The 20,940-nt window shown below is 41.5% G+C and overlaps 1 protein-coding gene across 2 annotated transcripts; it reads right to left on the bottom strand.

Annotated features, from left to right (window-relative positions):
* Positions 1-82: 82 nt before the first annotated feature.
* mars1 (methionyl-tRNA synthetase 1) lies at positions 83-20,918 on the bottom strand. 2 transcript variants are annotated; one of them, XM_071544542.1, is made up of 22 exons: positions 20,690-20,918; positions 18,891-18,981; positions 18,240-18,318; positions 15,187-15,318; positions 14,413-14,488; positions 13,888-14,072; positions 11,906-12,015; positions 11,337-11,453; positions 10,614-10,817; positions 9,302-9,503; positions 8,835-8,909; positions 8,383-8,553; positions 7,380-7,475; positions 6,402-6,519; positions 5,793-6,006; positions 4,109-4,240; positions 3,660-3,768; positions 3,030-3,221; positions 2,237-2,308; positions 1,867-1,893; positions 1,430-1,558; positions 83-670 (listed from the first exon to the last, which is right to left on the bottom strand). In XM_071544542.1, exons 1-22 carry the CDS (start codon positions 20,790-20,792, stop codon positions 521-523), a joined length of 2,784 nt encoding a protein of 927 aa, XP_071400643.1. In that variant the 5' UTR covers positions 20,793-20,918; the 3' UTR covers positions 83-520. The 2 variants fall into 2 exon arrangements, with proteins under 2 accessions (XP_071400643.1, XP_071400642.1); XM_071544541.1 differs by lacking the exon at positions 1,867-1,893 and having other exon boundaries at positions 1,430-1,567; positions 3,030-3,225; positions 3,664-3,768.
* Positions 20,919-20,940: the final 22 nt, after the last annotated feature.

Raw genomic sequence — 20,940 nt, 5'->3', positions numbered from 1 at the left:
GGAGGAAAAAAAATACAATTCAGGTAATTGAGAAAGGGGGGGGGGGGGGACCCGGACAATTTCTGGCTGCATATGATAAATTTATTTTCTTGATGTGAAAAGGATATTTGTAGCAAATGGCAAAATAACAATTTTCCAGGGGATATAAAAAACGTGTTTAAATTCGCAACACACCTTCCAACACTAATATCGTATGCTGACTTTATCACATAGCCAGAGTATAAAATCAGTTTCTTTTGGTGTAGGGATTTGGAAAAATCCCTCCATTCTGTAGCTGTATTCATTTGACTCTCTCTTTGTGTGTTTTCATTTCCCCGTCGGCCTATCCAGCATTTCATTAGTCCTCAGTGCCAATACCACATTGTCTTAGATCCTGTCACGGCTTTGCCTTAAGCTAATACCCTCATCTCTCTCTTAGTATACATCTTGTTCTCATTCTCCAGTATCATACCTCAAACCATTCTACTCTTTCCTTCCTCTGACTAACCTCCACCAGTTTTTTATTCTCTTTTTCTCTGTCTCATTTCTTCTTGCCCTTCTGAGCTGTGGGCTCGGGGCTCTTCCCCTCTGCCAGAGCCAGCTGTTTCTTAAGGTCCAGCAGCATGGCCACCTCTGCTGTGATCACGGCCTTCTCCGCCTTCTGGGCCTTGAGCGCTCGCACCTTGTCCCCCTGTAGTAGATAAGATGACAGGGTGTGATACATTTATCACACTTGTTCAACTGTGTTTGATAAAACACTTCAACACAGATGGACAAAAAAAACAAACAGTTTTTTGTTTGAAATTAAAAACGAAGTCATTACAGTAGCCACTCCTGAGCTTGGAATTATAAGGTTCTATCTGGGCGGTTTGCAGTTTCGAGATATTGAGCAGCAAAGATCTGACATACCAGCTGGCAAAACGGTTATGTACTTTTCCATCTTTTAAAATATTTTACCCCAAAAGGTTATTTTCTAAACAATAACACCACTCAAGCATACGGTAACGCCCAAAGATCACGAATATGTGGAACTCAATTTTGATATAAAAAAAAAAGTCACAATCTTATAATTTGAAGCTTGCGCATTACCGGGTGATTTGTCAAATGGTGAAGCGGATCAGTGAAATAATTACATGTGGCTACTTTCAGTTGTCCAATGCCCAATAGTTTGGTGTGTCCATGGTTTGATTGTTCGAGAAATAATTTTCATCGCTCAAGGAAGACGGCAACCGCTTTGGTATCCAGTTAAAGGAATCCGATTTGAAACGAAAGGCAATGCAATTAAAAGAATCCTTTTGAGTCTGATGTAATTAAAAGTGTTGCGACTGCCCAGTCTCCTTCTAATAAAAAGGCCTATGACAGGTAATTAATCCCACAGTGTCTTAAAATAGAACAATTAAGTTAACAGTTGACGGATCAACGCCATGCCGCCGCCAGCCGGCGATCTCACCTGCTCAGCCACGGCCTGTGTGAGCTGCTTGGCTCTGTCTGGGTCCGCTCCGTTCACCGCCGCCGCCACGGCAGCAGCAGCAGCGGCTGGCGCATCGGCGGGCTTGGCGTTGGCAGCGTTCGGAGCTGTCTTCTGAGGCTGGAAATAGACAGATGGAGATATTCGATTTTGAGGCGTATGAAGGTTATTATTTCAAGAGATTACTTATTTCATTTCACATAATATCACTCATCACTCAAAATGTCGGCGAGATTTTATGAGTCATGACGGTATGAATGGACGGAATGAATCACACTGGACAAGGGATGAGTGGAATTCAAATACACAAATATGACGATGTTAGACGAGCTGCTAGTGTTAGTGCAGGCGCGTGGTAATGAACATTAATAGAGCAGCACTACGGTGGACTCTTCACACACACACACGGCCTTGGATACCTTCTTCGTAGGTGGTTCATCCTCAGGCTAGAGGCAGGAGAGGTTGAGGAGAAGGTTTAGACAGGCACTGAGGTGTTGGACTTTAAAGACCTATCATTCCTACCTACAAAATGGATGCGTGATATACAATTAAAATATTTATGGTATGTTTTCTTTTTTTTATCATTATTTTACCAGACAGGCACTGCAATTAAGTACAAATTCTTATTCACGACGGCAGTGTGACTGAAGCCGATGTGCGGTGATGCTTCACGCAATGCTTTATCTATTTTTTTTTTTTATTTCATTATTCATAAATAGTCTACCTATATTTCTACAAGACCTGACTGAGCTGTTGCACAGACCATTAGGCATCATAAACATCAAATACCTGCTGTCCACCAAATTTCTTCTTCAAAGCCTCAATCTGGTCCGCCTCCAGTTTCTGGAACAATGGGCTGACCTGGGGACAGAATGGGGAGGCAGGGGCAACAAAAGGTGGAAAAAAACAATGTAATTGTAGACGAATATTTAAAAAGTTTGTAATTATGAATCCAGCCCAAGGCCAATATAGCTGGAAAATTTAACCTGGAGGCTCTATTTTCCTCTTTGAACAAAAAGGATTATGCAACCATGCAGATAATTGTGTATTGGAAAAATTTGTCTCAGTCATGACCGCCACTCTTGAGGGGAGCATTGCACTGATGACAAAGGCTGTTTTGTTAGAGATGTTGTGTGCACATGAACGCTGTATAGTCTCGGTGTGACGCGAGCTTATCTAAGATCGCATCATTCCGTACTAGAAAAAACACAAGTTGCTCGTCGCGTGGAGACCTCAGTCACGACCGCCTCACAGGCCGCATGCAGTGTAGGCTGCAGACACGAGTCACCACTGTTAGGCCTGAAGGGACAACTGGCCTGAGAGAAAGTTGCTGTGCTATGGCTGAGCCCTAGAAACACCTTCTGGGCTATTATTCTTGTGTATGTGTGCATGTGTGTATCATCGCACATGTGTGTCCTCCAGAGTATTGATATATTGACATACTAATTGTTGCATCCTCCTTGTATCACCCAGTGTAAATCTACTGCAGGTTCCACAAGTTCAGATTGTGTGTATGCTCATGTATGTGTGTGAGCGTGTGTGTGTGTGTGTGTGTGTGTGTGCCTTTCGAGGCCATACTCACAGTGCCGATGCGGTGGCCAGCATTTAGGGAACATACAAAGGCGCCAGCGCCTTGCAACATGATAGTGATGCAAGAGTGAGGGGCGTTGAGTTGGTCCCTGATGGTTTGGCTGACTGTTGGCATATATGGCGATAACATCACCGACAGCAAGCACGCAATATTCACAGACACACCGGTTACTGTGCCCGCACGCTGCCTGGAGAGGAAGAGGAGAAAAGAGGCATCAGTCAGTCACATCTTGAATGCCAATTTCCCAATTTATCTCAAGTCGGACAGAAATTAGATTTTCATGATCACTCTTCTAGTCAGCAATACACACATGTATGTATTTCTGTCTTATCAAATGAAATCTTATTAACTCAATCTTTGTTAAATCAAATAAATTTTTGCTTGTTTGCTGCATCAACTACACCCAGAGGACTCATTCATGACTGTGAATATTTATCCATATTTCAAAAGATGAGTGGTCAGTCTCTGTGTGTTTTAGCAGAGAATGAGAATTGCACACACATTTGTATGACAGTTCACAAACTGCGACACTTGCAGATACATTCCCTTTGTATGGAATTACAGAGATTACACTGAATTGAAATTGATACAGACTGAGGTGACTTGAATAAGGCCACACACATACCTTTCTGCATCTCCTCCCTTGATCTTCTTCCAGGGTTCATTGACCTGGATGTACTGGTTGCCATGGCGAGAGATGTTCAAGATGTGCTTCAGAGCGTCACGAATTCTGGTGGAACATTTCAAAGAAAACACGTTGATGACATGAAACTGACTTGAGGAAGTACTGCAACCACAACCCACATTGTCATTTATGGTTTCATCAACAATTATGTTTTACCTCTAGTGTCGAGATGAAACTGAATTTGATGCAATTACCAATTTAGCACTGGTAATGAACCCAAACTGAAAATTATATTTTTAGAGTCACTGAATTAAACTGATTAAAGAAAAACAGAATTTCATTGTCACTTTAATTTAAATGACTGCATATCAATTTCAATCTACATTACAGTGCCCCTCAGCACTGCTTTTGACAAGTATGTGATTTGAGATTTGAGCGTTCTTACTTGACTTTGTCCAAGAGCTGGATGTACTGGCGCAGCTCCCAGCCCACCTGTGCCAGGAGCCGCTTGTCTTCCTGCTGTAGCTCCATGACAGGCACACAGCCCTCAAAGAACTTACTGACAAACATCCCAGCTCTGGAGGATGGAGGGAGAAAGAGAGAGAGAGGGAGAGAGAGATATGGGTGGACAGTGAATGAGGCATATAGAGAGAGAGAGGAAAAAAAGGGGGTTGGGGAAAAAAGTTGGAACGGATACAGAAAGACAGTGAGAGAGAGGAAGAGAAAGCGAGAGCAAAGAGAGGGAAGGGCTTGTTACTTGACTTGCTAATTGTTCATAAATTATAGATTTTGTTGCCAGATGTAATGCAGTTCTCAGCCAGCGTAAACTAACACAACAGTATACTGCAATGAGCCTCTGTATAGTGTGAGCTCCTTCATCGCCTCTAAATGGTAGGTGAGTCTGGAACAAGTCATTTTTGAAATGAGTTTCATGTGTATATCAGGAGGACGTTTATATAGAGAAAGTTACAATCTGACGCAACAAACTATTCTATATTTTACACATCTCAGCTTCTGAGGAAGGTCTGCCAGACCAAAAAGCATTTATGTCAATTCATGCCGGAATAAAGAACTATTCACACTGAATTACAGTGATTGAATCTTCCCTAATCGATCAAATAATGACATAGATAAAAGGAACGCCAGAACCCTGAATCACCTACAATTTGAAAAAGTGTGCATACAGTGGACGTAGCTAATGATATAGTGATTCAGGGGCTGGATCCAGGCAAGGACACAGTTCCTTCTCTAAAGCTGAGTACTTTCCACCTCCAACACCTTAGGGTGGATGCAATCTACAAGATATTTTTGAACCAATTAAGCATCAGCGTTGCTGCCCCAGACCAATTTTGAAGATCAAGGTACTCCGCTGAGAAAAATCTTTGATGCAGGATTTAACCGTGATCTTTTAAAAATCATCTGAGGCGGTGTAACTGGGGCTAAATTACGCCATCCCAAACAAATTTAGAAAACTGGGGTGAACCTCTTATAATAGTTTTTGCTGTAACATACTTTTTCAGAGTACAGCGATCTTTAAAACTTAGTAGGTAATTGGACTAGATGGCAGTTCTGCTGCTTATTTTTTTTTTTTTTCACTTGTGTACAAAATATGAGTCACCTGAGGCTTGTCTGATTATTTGTTCACTGGTTGACTGATCAGGCTGAATGATTAGGCCTATTCTTGACCATGCGCAACATCACTCAGTGTTATCAAACTAAAAGATTACACTTGGTGGACATTTCTTTTCTTAGTATCTTGGTGGAAAAATGTAGCCTTTTAAATTGACCATGTCAAATAGCATAATATAAACATTCTGTGCTTGCAGGGTTTCAGAGTCAAACTCTGTTTAATTTGCTAACCCCAGGATCAGAACCCAGGACGTTCGCATGGAAGCTGCCCAACCAAGTGGGCTAAAGCACCAGTGTGGCTGCCTGAGAAACATATAGTGTTGTATCTCTGTATCCTGCAGCTCTATTATGCACAGTGAGGTTTGTTGAAATTTTTGGAACTGACAGATTAACCCTACCGACCAACCAACAGAGTGACTTACACTAGCTGCTGGTCACAGCTAAAAAGCAGGAATTCCTTATAAACCCTGAAAAAACAATTCCATCCCACTACCACCAACCTGTTGATGAAGTTGCCCAGGTTGTTGAGCAGCTCAGAGTTGTTCTTCAGAGCCATGTCAGCCCAGGAGAAGGCTGAATCCTGGCCCTCTGGACGCATGTACAGCAAGTAGAACCGCCACACATCGGAGGGGATGCCTGTGTCCTTCGCCATGTCTCCAAACACACCAACACCGCGGCTCTTGGAGAACTTTGTGTCCTCGTAGTTCAGATACTCTGAGGGGAAGATACAGCACAAGTGTAGTATAAAGTCACTGTCAACGCTGAGCCCATGCCAATAATATTTCCTGTCCTGTGTGAATGTGATCAGTGAGGACACCTGAGTCTATAATAAATGAAAAACAATTTATTTTGTCTGTATTTTTTATTGTGTGTGTGTGTGGTCATTTTTAAGATAGAGCAATTTCACCATAATCTTTTATATTTAGTGTAAAGTTGTATGTATATTATAAATGTGCCGGTACCAAAGTACCTTTTCAAAAATCTGCTGTGAACCCTAAAATCAATCAACCAAATAATCTATCAAATAATGAATCAACTTGTGAAATTGATAGCAGTTTTTAGCAATCAATTGAAAAAGGTCAATCAAAAGCAACAAAAAAGGTTGTTACCAGTGGCAACGAGGTGGTTGACCAGGGTGTAGTTGTCCTGAGCTCCCAGTAGGGAGCAGGGGAACACCACACTGTGGAATGGCACATTGTCCTTGGCCATGAAGTTATATAGCTCCACCTGGTGGCAGAAATACAGAACTGCAGTGTGAGGATGACATCATATTAGATCATCATGAGATCATCCAGTTCAAAGAGGACTTATCAGCTCTCCCCAACCCCCCATCTATCTCTCTCTCTATCTGCTCTGTGAATATAGGCCAACACACACAAACACACACATACACACACCACAGGAACTGAATCCTAGGGTTTTAGATGGAAAGAGATGAAATGAGTCAGTGTGAGTAAAGAACATAGCTAGGTTGTAGGAGCAAATGTCTTTTTATCTATAGGGTTTTAAGTCTTTTTAATGATTCAGCATTTTCATAAAACCCTCATGTAAATTAATGAATGAGTGCTTAAATGTAGCTTTCATGAACTGGTTGGAGAGATTACATAAAAATGAGGAATATCTGCCTCAGCTAGTTTTGACTATTGTTGATTATTAGGTTATAAGTACAAATCGGCTAGACAATGTGCAGATGGACGACTTTGTAATAAAGTGAATAATGTAATATCAGTCTTTCTTGATTGTAATTCCCTTTACCCAGAAGTTCTGAGTTAGGTCAATGTCTGTAGAGGAGATAGGAACAAATAATGCTATAAAGAATATCTGTGCATGAATTTATTTTCTTCAACCCAATCTACTGTCTGTTCTTTGTAGCTATGAGTAACAAACTGGATGTGAATTTAATTCATAATCCAGCAGATTCTTTCCTCTTCTGTTTATCACATTAACTTGTCCGGATGGGGCAATGAAAAAGCAATCCAAACCGTTTTGTGTTGTAAACAGGACACATGAACTGCCGACCCTCTGTCTCAGTAGGCTGGTTGGTTCGTCAAATCAATTCTGCCAACATGTGAGTTGAGGGAAAGTACCTGTTGAGGATTCTTCCACCACTTTTCCCATTGGTCTGTGTAGTTGGCGGTGATGGACAGGTAGCCGATAGGAGCATCAAACCACACATAGAACACCTGCAGAGGAAACAAGACAATCATGAGTGACAGCGGTCACATTTTTCAGTCTGAATGTTATATAGTACTATAATGAAGTACTGTATTTCTACATTTCTGTATTAGAGAAGTGAATTGTGGATGAATTGAATTGAACTGAAACAGAGATTAGGAGGACATACTAAAAAAAGAAGAAAAAAAAATCTAAAAATCCTCAGGATGCGCAGTGACCTGGATATTTAGCAAACACAACAGTTAATCATGTCGATGACTATTAGAGTAGGATTAGGGAACAAAATACCTGACGTATTGCTGTGTGGGGAAAAACACTCAGTCAGTTAGCACCCAATGTCAATCAATTGAAAAGCCACTGCAGCATCGTACTAACACTGCATGCATACTAACAGAAGTGGTCAGTTTCCCAAAATGGTTAAGACAAGCCAGAGCTAGAAAGCAAAGCGCCACAGTAAAGCACATGTCTGCTGTTGGGGAGTACTGCAGTATCCCTGTTGACTACAATGAGTGGGGAACCGTGGGGAAACAGTGTTGCTTCAATGTGATGGTATGCAGTTGTAATCGAAGTACCGTGTACTGGTGTACATATGTTGAGAATGTGAGTTAAGGATAACTATGGTTCCATGAACACTCTTCAACAGTAAATGAAGGAAAATTTTTGCTCACTAAAGAACTGACCTTAGATATGAAGCGTTTGCATTCATCATCTTCTCAGCAGGCAATATGGCTAAGCTATAGGCCTATATTATGTTTACCAAACAAAAAGGAAAAGCAAATTTCTAGCTTGTGTGGGCATTTTGTCCTCCCCACATAAAGAAATACTTACTGAACAGCCTAAAAACAAAGAATGCCATCAAACTGCAAGTTTTGTGATGCGAGAGACAAATTACATTTTACCCGGACAATTACAGACCTTCTCTCCAAAGTCGGGGTGAGGTACTGGTGTTCCCCACTTCAGGTCCCTGGTGATGCAGCGAGGTTTGAGCCCATCTCTCAGCCAGGAGCGGGTGATCTGTTTGGCGTTGGTTGTCCAGTCTCCTGCACCGGTCGACTTCTCCAGCCACTGCTCCAACTGAGCCTCCAACTGTGAAAGGCAGAGGGAGGATGAGAATAGTTAAAACACCCTTATTTCATGACTCCAGACAGAGTAAGCTGTGTTTGCAATGAAATTACTTCAGGGTTAACGCCATTCAAGAAGTTTTATAGTCCTAAGATAAGAGCCAAAGTGCCAGGGTTACCTTACACTTTCTATAAGCAGGCGAAGTCTGACTTGAGCCCAATGAAAGAACTAAATATGCATCAATTCAAATCTTAAACTGGAGTAAGGAGACCCCAGGCTATGAATGTGCAGTGTGAAAATCATACCTTGGGCAGATCCAGGAACAGATGTTTGGAGGAGCGGATGACAGGAGTCCGCCTGCAGACTTTACACTGGGGTTCCTGAAGGGGACAGTGGTCAACAATGATTAACACTGGGTAGGCCAAGATAGTCTGTGCTGATAACCCTAAACACATCAACTAGTTGGCTAGGTAGCTAAATTTATATGCCCATACACCTACCTTTGATTAAAGTTAAGGCCCCTTCTCTGGGGTTGTCAAAAGTCATTCTGAAAAACGCAGGAAATCACTAACTCAAGTAGAAGTAGATGAGGCAAGTTGAGGGAAAGTGGATTACACCAAGAAAGTAAATTAAACTAAATATCAAAGAAAATGGTATGGCAGTTACTATCATCATACTAATTATCATCATGGCCACAGTCAGAGATTAACCATCACCATCCTCTTGCTGTTCATCATCACTACACACGTACAACCTGCCCCTCTAAACTCACCCTGAGCTCCACAGCGTTGATGAGACGCCCACACTTGTCACACTGGTCCCCACGGGCTTCTGGGTAGCTGCAGTGGGGACAGATCCCTTCTACGAAGCGGTCGGCCAGGAAGTGCTGGCAGCTCTCACAGCGTAGCTGCTCCACTGTGTCCTCCATTAGGAAACCACGCTCATGGAGTCGCCAGAAAATGTTCTGGGCTATCCTGAATGGATGATAGAGGACAGAGAGAGTGCAGAAATTCTTCATGGGTTCTTAAAAATAATGGGCCTGGGCGACAAAGGAAACATTTGTTTCTTGCCCTGGGACCAAGGCTTATGAAAATACTGCCATTATTGTTATGCAGGGGACTAACCAGACATTGACCCATGACCCATTTTGGCTCCCAACTCATTGAATGATAAACACTGTTCTGCTAGGTTGGCTAATGAGTTATATAAACCTTGTGGAGTAAGTAATATAGAAAAAGAAAACAAAGGGAGAGAGTTCCATTTCATTCACTTGGTATATAAAACAAAGTAAAATGTAAAGAAAAACAACGCTGAAGGTAACCTTTGGTGTTGCGTTAGTATATTTCAAATTTAAGAATGGACATCCAAAGCACTTTTCATGAATAAGTAAAAAGTCTTAATCCATGGGCCTTTTTTCATTTTTCAAAGAACATGGTACTGTTTGATGCTTTTCATGTTGTACTCCATCAAAAGCAAAGGCCAAAGCACATCAGAGTTTTTATCTTTTTAATCCTGTTCAATCAACAAACCCATGGATTAAAGTCTCATCTTTATTGAAGAAGAGTGCCTTGGATTTCCTTGCTTTTGTTGCAAGTGATGAGGTAAGCCCAGCAAAAACTCTTACCACATCATCTTTAAACACTTTTAGAAACAAACAAATTGATATCTAATCCACACAACAATGAATGTATTCTACTGCACACTGAAAGGCTTCAAGCCCATCCCATTACTTTCATATCTTTAATAATTATTTAGAGCTACAATCAATACACCGGAGCAAGTTTCACCTCCAGGCTTCATCTAGTGAGCTCATCGATATTTTCAAACAGAAGCTTCATCAAGTTTTATGACTGTTTCTCCTAGATTCACCAGGCCTTCACCTCTTTCTAAAACATACCTTTAAGTTGGGTAATACATATACAGTTATCACTGCTTAATCTGACTGCTGAGTTAACTGTACCTTCTTATTTCTTGATCTTGATTTACTGTAAATTTGATTATTATCGGACACCTCTCCAGTGGACTCTCTCTTTTCCTCTGTTACCCTAAACAGGCTACAGTCTCCTTCCCTCCTTTCCACTTACTCTGTCTGTTTCTCGGTGGTGGTTCTGCCGAAAAAGTCAAAGTCAATCTGGAACCACTTGTAGATGCTGGAGTGGATGGCATGGTACTTGTCGCAGATCTGCTGCGGCGTCAGGCCCTCCTCTCTGGCCTTGTTCTCCGTGGCCGTGCCGTACTCATCTGTACCGCATACAAACAGCAGGTTCCAGTCACGCAGACGGCCATACCTGGGAGGGGAGAGGAGTGGAGGGATGGAGAGAGAGAGAGAGAGAGAGAGAGAGAGAGAGAGAGAGAGAGAGAGAGAGAGAGACAGACAAAGACAGAAGAGGAAAGAGAGAGAGATGTGGAAATGAAAAATAAATTTATATTTATTCGTAGGAGTGAATGAGAATGACAATGAGAGTGAGTGAGGGAGAGAGAGCAGGTGAGGTGGATAAAGGGAAAATGGAGAACTACTAATACAGTTTACATAAAAACACAATAAAAAGTAACTTATATTACAGGTATGCAAATGTAGCATGTACAGTATGCACATGTTGTACGCATTTATATGGATATAAATATGTGAGTGTTTGTTGCATGCATTTCATTTGCACATAAGGATGCACAGTATTAAATTTTGTTCATGGATTATCAGTATTTTGTAAGCCACCCTGGTTCCATGCCACTAAAATGATATCAAAACAATCAAAACAAATCAAAACAAGGAGTAATAATTAAAGAGATTACAAGATTTAAACTCCTACCTGGAGAAGACATCAGCGCTGAGGACACAGCCGATGATGTTGCCCAGGTGGGGGACGTTGTTGACATAAGGCAAGGCACTGGTCAGCAGGATGTTACGCTTGCCCTCCTGAGGCAGACTGATAGGAAGACAGACACAGACATGGAGTTTATTCTGCCCTCTGATTCTCCCATCAGATCAATCTATAACCCTTCTCGAGAGTCCACATCCTCTTGGACAGATTCCTAGTACATGACCTTACTGTTGCAGCTACTCTGCTGTACTCCGGTTGGATGAAGACTTTTTAAATCAACTGTTCAGGAGTTGACAAAAAACAGGTTGATTTTCGCAGTGCTTTACTTGAAACTGTACAAAAGGCTTTGAATGGGTTTAAAGGGCCCTTTGGGTGATGAAACTTATTCAAGTCCACAGTTATTCAAGTAAAAAAAAAGTTTGATTCTAATTCTGACATTTCTCAAAAAGAGCATTCATGTACTTCATACAATTTCACAATCCTAACTCATTCATTTTAAATCGCTCTGGATGAGAGTATCTGCTAAATGCCTAATATATAAAATGTAGGGTTCTTACATGGGGTGCTGTCTCTCTGTGGCCACTGGGCAATTGTCCAAACCTTTACTCCAGGTGAGAGCAGCTGCCTCCATCTCCTCTTCTGAGACCACACGCTCCCCCTCTTCACCCTAGAGAGACATCAGGAGATGGGGAACTCGCATTCATTGGGAATTCCACTGAAACCAACTTTGAGGATGTCTCCAAAAAGTAGACATTCTATTAAATCTAGGGTTTTTATCCCACCATTTTATCATACTGATTTATGCAGGGTTCCCACCCTGGACCAAATATTCCATGTCTTTCCATAACTAATTCAGAGCTCTTCCATGACCTAAAGATTCTATTTTATATGGCTTGTTAATACTGGATTTTTACACTCAGGAAAGGGGTACTCATTGGTTTCCACGACAGTTGGGCTTACTGTGGAGAAGTGGCCATGCAATGTATAAAATCAGTTGAAAACCATAATCCATAAACTTTCCCTGTCTGGAATATGCCTCTCAAACCTCCATGATATTCCAGAAATTCCATGACCAGTGGCAGTCCTGCTTATGAGTTCTCAAGATTAAGGAAAATGAAGCCCTATCATCAAAGTGTATAGTTTGAGAAAGTTTTATAAATAGATGTTTCCATGCCTACATTAAATAACTACTTTGTGTCCTAATTCCAGATGTGGGAACAAGAAATTTTCTCACAACCGTCTCAAGCAACACATTTCAGTGATGTCACAGAAGAGGGGAAATCCAGCCTGAACTAGAATTAATTTACATTATTTTTAGAATCTTAGAAAGTTTAATCAGCAAACAAATATGAACATGAACAACTTTGCAAAAGAATGTAATCAGAAGACCAGCTGCTCTATTAATATATTGGGCCTTGAGTGCATGGATTTAGAATAATGTGTTATAAGATTAAGAGTTTAAGAGTGTTAACATCCAATTGAGCTTTATATCAATGTGGCGCGAAAAAACCCCCATTGTCCATAAAGTTGGTCTCCCATTCAGTGTGATTGTATGAGCTCAAAGATTTGGGTGTTTTTTTGTCAAAAAGAGTCTTGGCTGTGGAGAGAACATCATAGGAATAATATCAGTGAATTCTTGGTAAAAAAAATGCTTTCATTTCAAGTAGGGGTGATACTTATAAAGTAAGAGGAGCCTGGTCAGGAATCACAAAGGGTCGGGCCTTAAGAGTCACGCTGATTTCCGATCAGCACCGAAGACATTTGGGGTCCAGTTCTATAACTAGACATCCCACACACATCACCCACTCTTGTTCGCCTGACCTTTTGACCCCAACCCTTAACCCCCTATACATAGAGCCATTTGACACAACTAGTAATCTGAGATGCACACATCCTGCAACCTCCGCCGATGGGAGACCATAAATGCTATCGCTATATATTTGATTAACACTTGTTCAAATCCTCCAACGTCTCCACAAGAAAGAGAATAGAGAAATAGTGATGTAACCCTTATATACTGCATGTTCTATATCCCAACACTGGTTTTAATTTAGCTTTCATAGAGCCAAGTTAAATCTCACCCTGAGACTGGATCTTCTTTACAAGAGAGCCCTACTTAGTTGAAGTGAGTTGAAGTCAAGTCTTGCCTCACTTTCAATGCTTTAACTTTCTTCTTAACAAAAATAAAATAAAAAAAGGACTGGGCAGTTCTCTCAGCTGCAGTACAGTAAAAACAGACAAAGAGGGGCATGAAAAGTGTCATGGGCCACATTCAAAAGATTGAGAAGAAATGCATATGTCTAGGGAGCTGTGTGTATGCATGTACAGTATATCTTGCAGGTATATACTGTACATAAGACAAACTTCAAATGTCTTGTGTAAATTGCCAATAAAATCTTCTCCTTGAAAACATCACAGTGCATACATGTTTCCCCAGGCAAAAGCACCAGTCTAGTAACCACTGAGGCACCTGTGAATGCTTTATGTTCAATAAGAATGCTTCAAGTCTAATAGCAATGCTGATAAATCTAACTTCTACCTCAGTGGGGCTGCTGCTACATGACTTTGTGTCTCTGCACTGGCTGCTCTGGGGGGCAGGCTGCCTCTGCATGTAGCTCTTCATGCCCTGCAGGCCTTTTCCCTGCAGCACCTTCTGAGCTGCAGCCTGGCAGCCCTGCATACCAGCCACACGGTCAAACCAAGCCTGCACCAACTTATGGTCACCTGGAACACAAAAAAACAGGAAAGGGTAGAGAAATGAAGGGGAGTGAAGGGTAGAGAAGGGAAGGGAATGAGGGGAAAAAGAGGTAAGGGTCAAAGAAAGGAAGAGAAAGGGAATGAGAGGCAAGAAATGGAAAGGAAGAAGGTAAATAAAGAAAAGGAAAGCAATTCAAAGTGAAAGACGGTAAGGGAAAGAAAAGGAAAGGAAAAAGGAAAAGAAAAGGAAACAAGTCAAGGTACTAAAAATCACACTTCCCTCATCGATGGTACATGGCACAATCATAAATTGTACTATGCAAACAATCTATTTTAACACAGAATTTTACAGTATATCAGTACTCACCCAATGCTAGAGAAGAGTCAGATAAAACAGGGTACAGCGCAGCCCACAGAACAACATCAGCAACTGAAACAGCTTCCTGAAACACAGCACAGTTTAGTTAGCATTATTTGCAATATATTCATATTTTCAGGGGGGTTTATGACAGTTGATACACATTCCCCTCATGAACCTGACACACCTCCCTTCCGATCATCCCATCAAAACCTATGCACGTCCTGTGAAAGAAGCCCCAAACAATGCTGAGCTGGGGATCCACCCCAGTCTGTACCATCAGAGTTTCCACACACTACACACGTCCTGAGGAAGACTGCTGTCAAAATTCTCACTGTGATTGTTTGTGTGCTGGCTCTTCAATAGATATGGACTATTATATCCATAACAACTGCCTCTCTGTGTGTGCATTGGAGAGTAAATACCACAGAGGAGAGAATTGATCTCCCCCTCCCACACCCAAACCCACATCAGCAACATACTATAAGGGACCTCCTCCCCCAATAAATCTTGTTAACTGAAAGATGCATCACCAGTTGATAAAAGGAAAGAAGAGAAATGTTGCCGGAGGGGCCCCATGCGGTACAGAGAAGAAGCTCAGTTAAGCTCATTTGTGTTTCCAAAAATGCATCATGAACTTTTGACTTGATAATATATGATACAGACAGAATGAGCCTGAGCGAGTGAGTGAGTGAATTAATGTGTGTGCGTGAGTGAATGAGTGAGCATGTGTGTCTGTATCGCCTAAATGTGTGTTCATATATGACAACCAAATTGGCATACCGCTGTTAAATATGGCGTGGTCGTCTTGCTCAAGCTTTGGTCCAGGTAGTTCAGCGGCCCCTTGAGGGCCTTGGACGCCTCTGCTCCTTTTCCCTGCAGCACTGCTATGTGAAGCGCCTGTAGCAGGGCGGGCTGCACAAATAAGGCAAAATCGAGATTCAATAGGATTGACGCAATCATTTGAGAGTAAACAATAACCAGAAAAAGCACAACTGAAGTTAAATAATTAATTTCCTTAAACTCTAGATAGATCATGCAAATACATTTCTTCATAATTTTCTGCACAAGGGATCGTAGAAGAACATGAATTGAAAAAGTTTTACATCTCCAATTAGACTGCTACAAAATGGTAAATCCCCCGGCCCGGACAGGTATATAGTAGAATATTATAATATAATTATTATTTATTATTTATATATTATAATATAATTTCCCTGCTTCTAGCTAAAATTTACAATGAATCTTTCATTAATGGCCGACTACCTTCAACTTTATCCGAAGCCGCCATATGTCTCTTATTAAAAAAAGATAAAGACCTTCTTGAATGTAACAACTATAGGCCCATATCGCTCTTAAATGTGGACCAAAAGATCCTAGCTAAGGTCATAGCTTTACGTTTACAACAGGCCCTACCAACTCTGATTTCAACGGATCAAACTGGTTTTATGGTCGGAAGGAGCTCCTCTTATAACACCAGAAGGCTGCTCAATATAATCAGTTCCCCCAGCCCTGACACTCCTGAGCTAATAATATCCTTAGACGCTGAAAAAGCTTTCGACAGGGTTGAGTGGAAGTACCTTTGCAATGTCCTGGAAAAATTTGGCTTTAGTTCTGATTTTGTTGCTTGGATTAGGCTGCTCTACGGTTCCCCTGTCGCTTATGTTCTCACCAATGGTGTGAGGTCTCCCCCATTTGCTCTCTGCCATGGCACCAGGCAGGGGTGCCCTCTCTCTCCTCTCCTATTCGCTATGGTCATTGAACCCTTAGCCATTTGGCTTTGAGAGGAGGGGAGATTTGAGGGCATCACCAGGATGGGTATTACTCACAAACTGTTCTTATCCACGGACGATCTGTTGTTATACGCCTCCAACCCAGTTTCATCACTCCCAGTTGTTAAAGACATTTTAATTCAATTCGGCAAATACCCTGGATATAAGTTAAATTTCCAGAAAAGTGAACTCCTCCCCATCAACGCTCTATCTAAGAAAATTTCACGGTCTCTCTTTCCATTCAGAGTTGTCTCTGAAGGTTTTAGATACCTGGGGGTGTTTATTACTACTTCATTTAATGATCTTTTTGCTAAAAACTTTCGCCCTCTCGTCGATAAATGTAAACTTGACATAACTCGCTGGTCTTCTCTCCCCTTGTCCTTGATTGGCCGTGTTAACCTTATAAAGATGGTGATTCTCCCCAAATTTCTATACCTGTTCCAACACATTCCAATTTTTATGAGAAAGTCTTTTTTCCGTCAGCTAGATCAGATGGTATCCTCCACGCATTAAGAAAGCCATTCTACAACTCCCCAAAAAGTCAGGCGGTCTGGCACTACCCAACTTTATTCAGTGCTACTGGGCATGCAACATCGACAAATTACGTTATTGGATCAATAGCAGGGCCGATATATGTCCTTCATGGGCCCAAATGGAACTATTGTCATCAAAGCTCTCCCGCCAGTCTCTCATTACTGCACAACTTCCCCTTAAAATTCATAATATTTCCCAAAACCCAGGTGTTACCAATTCAATTAAGATCTGGATACAGTTCCGTAAACATTTCGGACTGGACAAACCCTCAACTTTAGCGCCGGTTTTTAAAAATCATTTATTCCATTTCCCACCCTCTCCCTCCGACCCCACTTTTTGTATCTGGCGTGACAAGGGCTTACTTAGTATCAAAGATTTCTATAAGGAAGGAATCTTCACTGATTTCACAGAGCTCTCAACTAGGCTTGACCTGCCCAAATTCCACTTTTTTCCTTCAAGTCAGACATTTCATTAAATCCAATTACCCCCATTTCCCTAATCACCCGCCTGGGTCCCCGATTGATTCTCTTCTCGCTTTGGATCCGGTCCAGAAACGCTCCATCTCCATAATTTATGACTCCATTGACTCCCTTAACTCTGATCCGACAACCCATCTGAAGCAGATTTGGGAGCAGGAAATTGGTGTGCCAATACCTGACAACCAGTGGGAACAAATCCTTGATCTAGTCCACTCAGCTTCTATGTGTGCTAGACATGGCTTATTGCAGTGTAAGGTTCTTTTCAGAGTACACAAATGCCCGATTGGCGAAAATTTATCTGGATACCAGTGAAATTTACAATAGGTGCAAACAGTCACCCGCTAACCATACTCAAATGTTTTGGTCCTGTCCAAATTTAACAGATTTCTGGCATTAAATCTTTAACACACTTGGGACAGTGTTCGGTATGAACCTTAACCCTGAACCTCTCACGGCCCTATTTGGAGTTCCACCACCTGCAGCACCCAATTTCCCATCGATAAAGCGGCGTTTACCACTCTACTAGCTAGGTGCCTCATTTTATTTAAGTGGAAGCATGCTCTACCCCCCTCACACAGTAGTTTGCTCAAGAAGACCCTAAATCATATCAAACTTGAAAAGATTAGATTTTCACTTACAGACTCCAGTAAATCCTTTGATAAGACAAGGAAGCCCTTTATTGAGTATCTGAACAAGGCCCCCCGCCCATTTGTTTTTTTTTTCCTCTTAATATTTACCTTCCCATAGCCAGTGGGAGAATTTGGGTGGAAAGGGTTAATGTATATGTGATGGTTGGGTAGGAGTTCATAGAACTGAGGGTTGGTTCATGTTCTTGTTATTGTTTGTGTCTTGCGTATTGCTTATATGTCTTGTCTGTCAAATCAGAAAACAGTTCACTCATACGTCTTGGATATGTCACTGTTTGTTGTCTACAATACTGGTGCAAAATCAATAAAAAGTTTTGAGAAATAAAAAGTTTTACATCTCAAAGAGGCTTAGTATTTTGCTATAGATTACAAGCAGACTGAAAGTCTTGTCATGTAGAGCTTACCTGAAGTTCAGTGGCCTCCCATTCAAGCCACTGACTGCAGAGCTCACTGGATTCCCGTCCACTTGCTTCAAACATGTATCTAAGGTGTTAAACAGGGGAAAAACAGCAGGCAATCTTGTAAAATAGGTACAACCTGCTCAGGTTAACTTGGTTTCAAAAGAATTTTCTCCAGATGTGTGCCAAGTTACACACCTTCGCTAGAGGGATCTTTAACTGACGTACTGCCAGCTAGGGTGTGAGGTGTTGTGAGCCCTAAGATGCCATACGCCACCATTATGGCATAATGTCCCATAAAATATACCATGGTGGCAGGACATAAATACATTGTCTAACAAAAGAATTTAATTTACATTTCATTGATAAAATCATATATTACATTGGTATATAGTATAATATATATCATTTTTCTATATTACCACCAGACATTTCTGAGAAATCAACAATTAGGTGTACCTTGAAAATTGCATAATAGCCACTGAAGTTGAGAAACATTGCTTTGGGCTGCTGACTAGGCTATGCTGAATTATCAACACTTGTTCTCATTTGCAGAGTACCTGATGCTGGGTACACAGTGGTTAATGAGCAGCCTGCACATTCAAGCTAAACCACACTGGCATTCATAAATTAGCAAGTTGGAAGTAGTCTACTGACCGGCAGATGGCATTGGAGCTGAAGAGGTGCAGTCCACTAGACAGGAGCAGAGCTGGCAAGGCTGGACGGCTAAGGAAGGGCACCACTCTCTCTGAAAGAACAACCACAAAGTATGTTCATATGAAGATGCGGCCTGATAAAATGCAAAGCACAGCGAGGAAGATTGTGGCACATGCCACCAAGTTTCCAAACTAGTCAGACTGGATTCTGTTTAGCTTATTAAGGCTGGTTGGGACATACTGCTACAAAATATAAAACATCTTGCCAAATTTAAATGGCTGCGTCTTTATATGGAGAGACAAATCAACTTCTTCAATTAGATCTGATATAGGCTATTTCAACACTGGACAGATTGTTTCAATCTAAAATCAACCCTGTCTCTTCAAGGAGAAATCTTAACAAGAACATGAGACATGATGTCTCTAGGGTAAATCCCTCACAATCAGGATTTTTCTTAACAGTATCTCAAGTCTAATCCCCTTTCGTAGAAATGATCAAATACTCTGTTTCAATATTTATCAGTAAAGCTACAAGAGCGGTCTACAAAGAACACAAAGGTCACTGCAGAGATCTAGGATTTGAGTTTATCTTAATCTGGAACTAATCAGAATTCAAGGCAGATGACCACATGTGGGGGTTCTGATCATCCATATTTTATTGATGTCTTCACTTGTGTTGTATATGCCTGTATATTCGTGTGTGCAGTCAGTCCACCTCATCCATGCACTGTGCCAGATGGTCCTGGTTATCCATGTCTGTCTATCCAGCTCACAAGGAGCTGAACACAGCTGCGACTGGGAGGAAAGCCTCTCTCCCATGATTGAGACAATCAGACCATAAGCTCAACCCCGAGAGCTGTCTCACAAAGCTGGGATATATTACCATTTCGCCAGAATCAAATTACTTGACCCACCAGCATCAAGATGACCTTCCACTAGACAATGCACTGATGGGAAATACCCAACACTCAACAGTAGTAGACTTAGCCTATATTCTGTGCTGAATAGGACCTTGATGAAAAAGCATGCATGGCAGTATGGTCACTGTTGACTTTGGACTACTTACATTAAAACTGGATCTTTCTATTTGACAGATCTTCAACTAAGGATCAGAACTTTAAAGGAGTCACAGGTACATCAAACATACAATCAACCCTGTTGCATTGACTACAACCATGATAGATTGGTTGAAAAAAATAAGGGTGGATGGGAAAATACCTGGCCAATAAATTTGATCACACTAGGTTTGACAATATTATTGCTAAACATAACCACACAGCTGGGGGTTTAACTGACTTCAAAGGGCACATCCATTCTGATCAACATAATTTCCCCATCTCTACATTTCTATATGAACATAAACCCTTACAATGCAACCTAATCCATGTAAACTCGTACCCCTCTAGTCAGGACGGGGTGGAGGATGCAGGTAAAGCCCAAAAGGCATAAAAGGCAGCATAATGCTGCACCGAACACACACTACTGAAACAAGACAAACAAAGCAGTGATGGGCAGCAACAGGCTTTTCTAGTTAATTCTCAAGTGCAGCTAGTGTGGACACAGGTAGAGTGATGTCTCACTCAGTGTCAGTTCAATCATGGACAGGCAGCTGTTGTGCATAACCTGTCACTTAATGCTGGCAAGCTAGCTAACCATTACACACAGTCAAAAACGTCAGTTACAACGTGAATTCAGTCCAAAGATATCTAATGATTAACGAGCACCCCATCTAACTCACTAACTGATAGCTAGCTGTCAATCCAGTTGGATGATCTGGCTAAGCTAGCCATGCTTTCTTACCTTCGTGGTTGACATATTGAACGTCACATTGTACTCCAGTCACTTCTAACGCTGCTAACACCTTCAGGCAATGCGGGTTGCCTTCACTTACGAAGAGTTTCATTTGTCCGTTTGTACTCAGCTGTGTTTCGGCTGGGTCTGAGAACGATGGCTGGCTTCAAAGCTGACACTAATTTACTTTAAAACGACAAAACAGGCTGCTTGTAACTTTACCGGCGAGTGCCGTTTCCATGCGCTGATGCAAGCACTGT

This window comes from Centroberyx affinis, unplaced genomic scaffold, assembly GCF_046629955.1.
Source record: "Centroberyx affinis isolate AG114_WGS23_722 - 3 ecotype Tasmania unplaced genomic scaffold, CSIRO-AGI_Caff_v1 ptg004599l_1, whole genome shotgun sequence".
Classification (NCBI taxonomy): Eukaryota; Metazoa; Chordata; class Actinopteri; order Beryciformes; family Berycidae; genus Centroberyx; species Centroberyx affinis.
The sequence above is the reverse complement of the archived record's forward strand: the minus strand, read 5'-3'. Positions and strand labels throughout refer to the sequence as shown.